General features: G+C 36.7%; 1 protein-coding gene across 1 annotated transcript; it reads left to right on the top strand.

The window, feature by feature from the left end:
- Positions 1-338: 338 nt before the first annotated feature.
- On the top strand, positions 339-8,564 carry LOC113045257 (retinal homeobox protein Rx2-like). The gene is made up of 4 exons (XM_026205505.1): positions 339-587; positions 1,983-2,293; positions 4,096-4,349; positions 6,119-8,564. Exons 2-4 carry the CDS (start codon positions 2,008-2,010, stop codon positions 6,536-6,538), a joined length of 960 nt encoding a protein of 319 aa, XP_026061290.1. The 5' UTR covers positions 339-587; positions 1,983-2,007; the 3' UTR covers positions 6,539-8,564.
- The last annotated feature ends 852 nt before the right edge of the window (positions 8,565-9,416 follow it).

Below are 9,416 nucleotides of genomic sequence, written 5' to 3' on the forward strand. Positions count from 1 at the left end.
CAACACTCTATCTCTCTGTACGTCTGCTTAACCCGATCGTCTTTGTGAAGCACTGAAGGCATTTGACTGCAGAAGAAAAACACATCTTAACACACGGTGTGCTGTCTTTGTGAAGCTGTGGATTAAAGGACACTTTCAGTAGGTCGCCGTTATCATTTAGACAAAAGAGTGTTGAAAGGACATTCTGTCGGTGCTTCATTAGCGCAGGCCTCCCTCTGTGGCCAAACCACGGCCAGCGTTTAGTGCAATTACCCCGGCAGAGAACAACTGTCAATCATCCTTAAAGGGAAGGATTCCAATTATTAAACCTCTTAAGTCTTTCCCTCTTGCCACCGGCTCTCTGCACGTCAGGCCAGTTTGCATGGCTTCATCCTAAAGATCAAGACCTATATGGTGTGGGAATGGGACGTATCTGAGTGCTTCCGAATTTACCTCGCTTTGGGATGCGAGAAATAGCCGTTAACGGTCGTTTTACAGTCTGAACCAGGTGCACTGTGGGTAAAAAGTTGCGGTGTGTCATTTTCGGCGATGCTTTTATGCGAAGACAACCCTGAGTGATTCTGATGAGCCGGAAATTTGTAGAAAAGGTGCGTGAAGTTTAGTTTTTCTGATTTAAAGGTTCCATGATTAATTTAGATTTACTTTGCATTTAAGTTACCTTTAAAATTGCTGAATAAGACTTATTTCTGTTTGTGTATTTAAAGCATATACTTTTTAAAATGCAACACACAGTACTTTTTCGTTGTTTGCACAATAGTTCATTATTGGTTGAATAGATGTCTAAATGCACATTCAACAGGTATGAAATTGAAGAAAAATTAAATATGACATATTATACAGCATAACTGCTCACAAACTTAAAAAAATGTAATTTCTATTAAAATTCTAAAATTGTGCCACCATAGGTTTACGACCAGGCCTGTGAGATTCTGATAAAACAAGACATTGATGGAAAAAAATGCAAAGTTTTTTCTTCTATTTGATTGAGTGACTTTTAATTTGTAAACTAGAGCTACAGTAGATTTGAGCATCATTTCTGAATCTAAAAGAGAGTTATGTTATAATACTATAATACTATGCATTTTTGCTCAGGATTAACATATGAAATATGATAAATATAAGTGAAATTCACCATGCTAGACAGATAGATAGATTTGATTCCTATGGGTTTATTATATAACATATTATATTATTATTTTAAAATAAATATATTTTTAAATGTGGAAAAACTGAATTTTTGCCTCTTTTTTGAGCCTAATTAAATTAATTTTAATTCATAAACTCAGAATTTAAATTAGATTTAGTGGGAAAATAATATAACCTTAACCTTACCTTATAGATTTAACATATAATATTTTTTCATTCTTACTAAAAAAATTATTTTAAAAGCTTTTTTTTATTATTATAATTAATAAAAAAATTACATGATCAAATAATCAAAAAATACATAAAAAGGAACAGATTCTGATCTAAATGGAGACTTTATAGAAACAAAAATAGTTGCCATCCAATATATAGCAATACAATATGTCATATTATATTATATTATATTATATTATATTATATTATATTATATTATATTATATTATATTATATTATATTATATTATATTATATTATATTATATTATATTATATTATATTATATTATGATTTTTTTTATTGCATTTGCAAAACATGAACCCCTAATATGTTGAACCATAACAAACACACAAACAATATCCAATTATTTTTGAATTATAAAACTCAAAAAAATAAATAAAGTACGACCAGTATCACATGCAATGACTTTTGACCGTAAATGCTTTACCTGATTTTGTCAAATACTGTTGCACTGACCATACCAAAAAGTTACAAATATGAATCTCTTTTTGTCAGTCTTCAAAGTCGTATTAACTCATGAACAAAGCTTTAAAACTGGAATCTCTGCCACAAACTGGAACCAGATTCTCTTACAGACATAACTTGCACACATTTCTTCCAGGAGACTTACATTGAGGACAGATTGGATGCATTTATCACCAGATACGATGAACATGGTGGATGATGGCTGCCTCTCAACGGACAACTACCATGATCTGGGTAAAGGCGGCGCTCCGGGGATGGGAGGCCGCGTGCACAGCATCGACGTGATTCTGGGCTTCAATAAGGACCAGGATCCTCTTCTCAACCCGGTCGAACCTGTCGGGACACTCAAAGTGGATGGAGCAGATCTGGAGAAACAAGTGACCTCTGACCCCTACGGCCACCTGCAAAGTCTTCCGGATAATTCCCAGCAGTCAGCTGTGTATCACGGTGAGAGTTTACTAAATCACATCACGTTTTATGAAAAGTACAAAGAATGTCACACGTAAAGACACTACTTGTGCAAAAAAAATACTAAATTCTGAGTGGCTCGATGCAAAAAGTTCTTAATGCACCGTTTACAATTATTAATGATGAATTTGCACATGCATGGTTCTACCGTCCTGCATGAGCTTCTCCTGAATCTCCTTTAATCTTTTCTACATGAGGCCTTTAATCTAACAGCACAGATTTCCCCAAACAAGACACTTGATTTGAAGACTCTCTCATACTGTTAGAGATGAAATACACACCAAAACGTAAAGCTTAGGATAGATTTGGTCAGATTTCTATGGAACAATTCAGATTTTTTTATCACAGTTGTGAGTGCAACCTCGAATTCTGACTTATTTTCTGGTGTATCTACTTTCTCAAGCACGTTTAACACTTGCTAACACTGAACTAGCGGTCTTACTCTAATCCTGCCTAACTCAATTAGATTCAACCTGGATGTGTTCCACCTCAACATGTGGTGCTGTTTGCTCTTAGCCGTTTCTGCGAAATGAAAATCTCTGCTGTTGTCAGGCTGGAGGGCCACTCTCTGGCGAAACGCTGTAGTATTGAGTGAACCTCTTAACGGCTGGATTAGCCGTCTTGGCCGCATGAGGTCTGCAGGTTTAACCGGTGACATCTGCGTGCTGGATTACTGGGAGGATTCACGCACCGTGACAGAAGTGATGGAACTCCCAAATCTTTAGTTTTCTAGGAATTCATAAAATCGAAAGGTGAACATCTGACTCCATCACTGCACCAGGCAAAATAACATAAGTAGTTTTATTAATGGTGCTTTTAAAGGGATAGTTCATCCAAAAATGTATTCAATCACTGTCAAGTTGTTTCAAACTAGCATGAGTTTCTTTCTTCTGTTGAACACAAAAGATTATATTTTAAAGAATGTTGGCTATGACACAATTGACGGTACCCATTGACTTCCATACTGTTTTTTCCATGCTATGTAAGTCAATGGGTACCGTCGACTATTTTTATTTCTCAACACTCATCAAAATGCATGTTTTTTGGTGATCAACAGAACAGATAAATACATACATACATTTTTGGGTGCTCTATTATGTACCTCATCCCACAATGTTTGCATTTCAGACAAGAATGATTGGAAAAATAATGTGTCTTGTTGAGGAGAACTCTGCTGTTACTTTATGAGTGATCAGATGCACCATTTTTGTTTAGCTGTTGAATGATAAAACAAATCATTATATCAAAATACTGTCAATTATGTAAAAAATTGATGTGTTTCAATATATTGGAGAAAGTCTTAAAGGGCCAGCTGTCTTATTTACAGTGTCTGTCATTAATGTTAATCAAACAACAAAAGACAAAAAGAATATAACTCACTGCTCTTGATTTCATTACTTTTGGATCTATAAGAATCAATTCATATGTGATTCACACATATGCAGTATTTTAGCTACATTTTATTATTTAATTTCTGCAGTTTTTTGTAAAAGAGTGCATGTTAAATAATCGTGTGTGGAAATAAACAAATGTGGTGGAGCTGAAAAACTAACATTTATTTAATTAGTATGTTTATTCTATTGTGTTTGTAATTTGCTTCTTTGTTCTTATTTTTAATGCTTTAAAATGCATATCGTAAATTTGTAAAATAAAATTTCTCATTTTGTGAGATTTTGGTCATAATAGCAACTACTGTTCAGCTGTACAGCTAGGCTAAAACCCATTAAATCTTTATAAGAGTACCTGGCAATAAAGAGCAATGCGTTCATCCTGTGCTGTAGATACTGGACTTTACTCCACAGAGAAGTGCGACGCAGATTTGGGAGATCCACGGAGCAATGTGGAGAGCGACAGTCGCTCACCAGACGCTCCTGATGAGGATCAACCTAAAAAGAAACACAGACGCAACAGAACCACCTTCACCACCTATCAGTTACACGAGCTGGAGCGCGCCTTTGAGAAGTCCCACTACCCGGATGTGTACAGCCGAGAAGAGCTGGCGATGAAAGTCAACCTCCCAGAAGTTCGTGTTCAGGTGAGCTTTGGGTGATGCATGCTGGGTCACTTAACGCTATTATCATTTGTTATGAAACTGTATTGATAGGGCATTACAAGGTGATACTGTGTAACAAGGGTGAAGAGAATCTGGTTTAATACAAGAAACGGCTTTGTTAAACTGATAAAGCTCTATCTGTTAAACCTGTAAAGAAGGGAATGATGGGTGGATTCAGTCCAACGTTACTGAGACTGAGGACAGTGTTGAGGAGTTGCATGAAACAGAATTATCTTATTTAATTACAAAACAAATGTAACTACAGTCTTTAACAGTTACTAAGAAATAACTTAATCTTAATGATTACAAAAGGGGGTTGCTTCTGAATATTTTCATACATGCACACACACACACACACACAGACACACACACTCAGACACACGCGCACACACATTTCTCGAATCAGAAAGTAAATGCTAAAATTAATTTTTACAACCTCCCCATTTTCCTTTGTGCACATCATAAAAAGTTTCATGCAACTGATTTTGTACATTTGTCTGTGGTTTCCTTTCCTTTGTGCACATATTTTTTTTCTTTTCTAATTGACAATGACAGTGTCTGTTTGTGTGTGTGTGTGTGTGTGTGTGTGTGAGTGTGTGTTTCATACATAAGAAGTGCAGCCTTCTGCATTTCAATAAAGTAACTGTCATCCAAACTGTGTTCATAGTTTACATCAGGTAATACTAAAAGTGCAGTGTTATACTGACAACATTACTAAGCATTTTGCCAGTCTTGTTTTTACCCACAAAGGATTTTACCCACAGTAAAGCAAAGCCTGTGATGTTGAAGAGATTCCTTGGCCTGTTCCAAACCAAAAATGGGATACTGGTGCAGAATATTGTTGTTTGCTGTATTGTACTGTACTCTACAGGAAATTAAATTAGGAGTAAAACATTTGTGGAGCACCACACTTACCATTTATTTTGTAGTGTTGTTTAGAATTGATCTCATCAGTGTGTAATACTGTGTTGAAGTGTGTGTGTGTGTTTGTGTATCATATTTGAGAGAAAACTTTTTTTTTTTTTTTCAGTGAGATTGAGTTCATTTTGACTTTGTGGAACTGAGTTAGAAGTTATGGATTTGTGTTTGCTGTTTGGAGAATACGAGGCATAGTTTCCAAGAAATAGGGTGACTTTCCAAAGTAACCTTCCCAACACGGATCGAGGGTTAGGAATGTTCTGATATGCAATGCCAAAAACTAAAAACAGATCAATTAAACCTACATTTTTTTGCTCTGAAATATGCCACATTATAGGTTGTGAATGCCTTCTCATGACTAGAAAATGCACTACAATGAATTATCCATCACTTTGACAGGCTTGGTTAGACATCTTCCATCAGTAAAATACAGTACCACTTGATATTTCTAATGTGACACTGATATAATAAGAGCTTATTACTTTGCTGAGGGATATTTCTTTTTTATTTTAGTCTAGAATATCCCATGAATTTTGGCACATGTCTCTCCTGGTTCTTCATTTCTGCTCCCTTTTAGTATCTTGTGCTGTGGGAAGCAGGGAAACACATACCGTATTTTCGTTACAATGGAGGTTAATGATGAAAACGTAGAGGATTGTAAAAACTCATAATGCATAACATGTTGTTTGTGCAAAGTCAAAACCGTGCAACCCTGTAACTTTTGCATAACGTCCAAGCAAGGTTACCAGGAAGGGAGCCGACTCTTGACTGTAGTTTCAGTCAATGTTAAAAGGTTGAGTCTAAACAGTTCTCAACTCTGTCCCGTTCTACAGGTTTGGTTCCAGAATCGACGTGCAAAATGGCGGCGACAGGAAAAAATGGACTCGGGAAGCATGAAGCTCCATGACTCGCCAATGCTGTCCTTCAACCGAGCGGCCATGGCGCCCAACGTTGGGCCGATGTCTAACTCTCTTCCTCTGGACCCCTGGTTGTCCAGTGCCACTCCCATGCACAGCATCCCAGGCTTCATGGGACCCGGCCAAAGCCTCCAGCCGTCCTACACGGGCCACCCTGGCTTCCTGAACACTTCTCCAGGCATGGTGCAGGGAATGCAACCCATGCCACCACCTCCTTACCAGTGTCCATTTAATGACAAATACCCAGATGTGGACCACGGCTCTAGCATCGCAGCTTTGAGGATGAAGGCCAAGGAGCACATTCAGTCCATGGACAAAACCTGGCAACCCATGTAATGGGGAGCCAGTGTTGGGGGATCTCATAGACATTTGGATGCATTTAAAAAAAAATGACTAGCATCATTAGGGTTCACCCGAGTTTGATTTGAAGGACCTTTGAGAATATTCTCTTAACACAACATACTTGGATTTACGCCGATGGTCAAACCTGCTTGGTGCATTGCTTTCATTTTGGCAACGAACAAGGTTGCCAAATCTGCACGGAATGGGGCTATTTCTGCTCTGGGTTGTTTTTTAGTCCACAGTTTAAAGCGATCTCGTCCACCCCGGAATGGAATTAGACAATAAATTGGGCTGTGTTTATGTGCAGACTCAGACAAAGCACAGACTGTTTGGGATCGTGGCATCTGAAGCAAGGCGTTTCTTACTTCTACAAATGTCGAGCTCCTCTGGTTTCCAGTCGGTGGCATGCTTCTCTGCTCCTCCGGGTCGAAGAGTCACAATAACAAGTTTGGGTCATTTAACAGGAGAACGCAGCTCAGGACAACTGATACCTCAATGCCACGTTCAGAGGTTACATTCATGTTCTACCATCTAGACATGAGAAATGATTTAAGAAATCACTTGACTTTGTTTAAAGGAAATGACTTCGATCAAACAAACTTAAACCGAGATACAGAATGATTTTAGAATTGTAACTTTAAATGAGTATTTGCATTATCATGTTTCTAATTCAATAGCACATGTTTCACCCGTGCCACATTCCTGTTTGCCATTCATCATGATCATATAGTCATATAAAATGAGTCTGAGGTTTAACGTTTCAGTGTCTGTGGGGGCTGTTTCAAACACTGATGGGCAAATTCAAAAATGGTGAATGTTTATGAAGAAAGTTTGTTATATTTCACCCCAAAAACAAGAGGATTTTTGGAATTGAAAATATCTTCAGTGTTTAAATCAAAGTGTCACAGCTTACCCCAAATCACACATCCACAGCCAACAAACAAACACTGAATAGTGATTCGGTCCAGGAGTTCAATTCACTTCAATTCAATTCGAGTTTATTTGCCACTTGTCCACTTTAAGCAATGCTAAGAGATCCTGAAACGAAGTAAGTGCAAACAAAAAGAAAAGAAAAACAGGGCATGTATGATATCCACATCTGCTTAGCAGAAGCGTTTGCAATGCACTTGAAAAGTATTTTGGACAGACGTCACACTAAAAATTGATTTGTCCTTGCATTAGATAAAAAAATATCAAAGCAAATGACATTTATGTTAAATAAAGATAGTTGAGTACACTTTTCCAGCAAACAATTTGACAGAAACAAGTGATAAAATGAGAGATCTAGAAAAAATGTAGACTAAAAAGCAGACAATTGATCTATTGAATGACATTCACAAATACTGTCTAAGGACTTGTCATCAGCACAGAAGCTTTGTGAGGTCATTAGCGCATGCTGTCGTAGCCGGTGTGTGTGTGTGTGTGTGTGAGGACGCAGAACGAGCGGCTCCCCGCCGGGACTCTTCATTGTTTAAGATTATCGATCGCCCCTCTGCTCTGAATTAACGGGCGTCCCAGCCAGGTGTCAGAACTGCTGCATGTCATTTAAATGTGCAACACTGTCCCTCCAAACAAACTGTGTCTTATCATTATCCTTCTCAGTTCTAGCCGGTGGTATCATGATATTCTGAAGACTCTGTGGGCTCTGTAACTATGCAAAGAGGGGAAAAAAATATTATACACATTTTTTATGCACTGTGATGATGCAAATGGTACAAAACTAAATTGTTTCTACAGTATGTGTGACGTTTTGTTTATTTTGTAGGTGTGTATTCAAGAGTGTTATTAATAAAATAGAGTTCTTATTAAAGCACGGTTTATGGATTTCTGTGAACAGCGATGAAGCCAAAGAAGATAGTATTTTTTTTTAAAGACGTGTACACTTAGACCTAGAGCTGGTTTCTGTCACAGTCGTTGCAGCTTTATCAGTGCATGCATATAAATTGTCTTTATGTTTGTTACAGTGTTTTGGGGGCGGGACATTTGAATGTTATTAAATGTCTTTAGAATTTTCCTTTTAGATACATTTGTTGAATTTTTTGCACTAACAATTGGAATAAAGATGAATGATTAAAATGCATGATATATACACATATATATATAGCTATGTGTGTGTGTGTGTGTGTGTGTGTGTGTGTGTATGTTTTTATAGTTAACATAAAGATATGGCAGGGAGCTCATTCAAAATGTTAATTTAATGTAATTAAATGCATGTTTATATCTAAATGCTACTTGACAAAAGTACTACATGTGCAAATAAACTATATAATAATATAAACAAAAAATATAATGTAATATTACTAACAAGATTCAAATGATAAGTCAAATATTATCTCATTGCTCATAATATTGTAAATCACATGCTCAAATGCAACAATTTAGTTATTTTCAGGAAAATTATAACTAAAACATCACCCTCAGGTCATCCAAGATTAGGATGAGTTAGTTTCTTCATCAGGTTTGGAGAAATATAGCATTTCATCAGTGTCTCATCAATGGATGCTCTGCAGTGAATGGGTGCCGTCAGAATGAGAGTCAAAACAGCTGATAAAAGCATCACAATAATCCACAAATAAATATAAATAAAGACTTTTTTAACTTGCTTTGGCTAAAATATAAGTCTGCTATCCATAATATTGCTGAAAAGTTATTTAGTCTGAATCAGGAGAGAAATCTGCACAGGTCAAGCATCATTAAAATTACGTTTAGTAATTTAGTTTACCTTTTATCCAAAGTGACCTGCAAATGAGGACAATGGAAGCAATCAAAATCAACAAAAGAGCAATGATATGCAAGTGCTATGACAAGGCGCAGTACATGTAGCATTTTCTTTTTAATTATATAATAATAATGAAAACACATGTAGATAAAG

The sequence above is a fragment of the Carassius auratus genome, chromosome 27 (genome assembly GCF_003368295.1).
Source record: "Carassius auratus strain Wakin chromosome 27, ASM336829v1, whole genome shotgun sequence".
Lineage (NCBI taxonomy): Eukaryota > Metazoa > Chordata > Actinopteri > Cypriniformes > Cyprinidae > Carassius > Carassius auratus.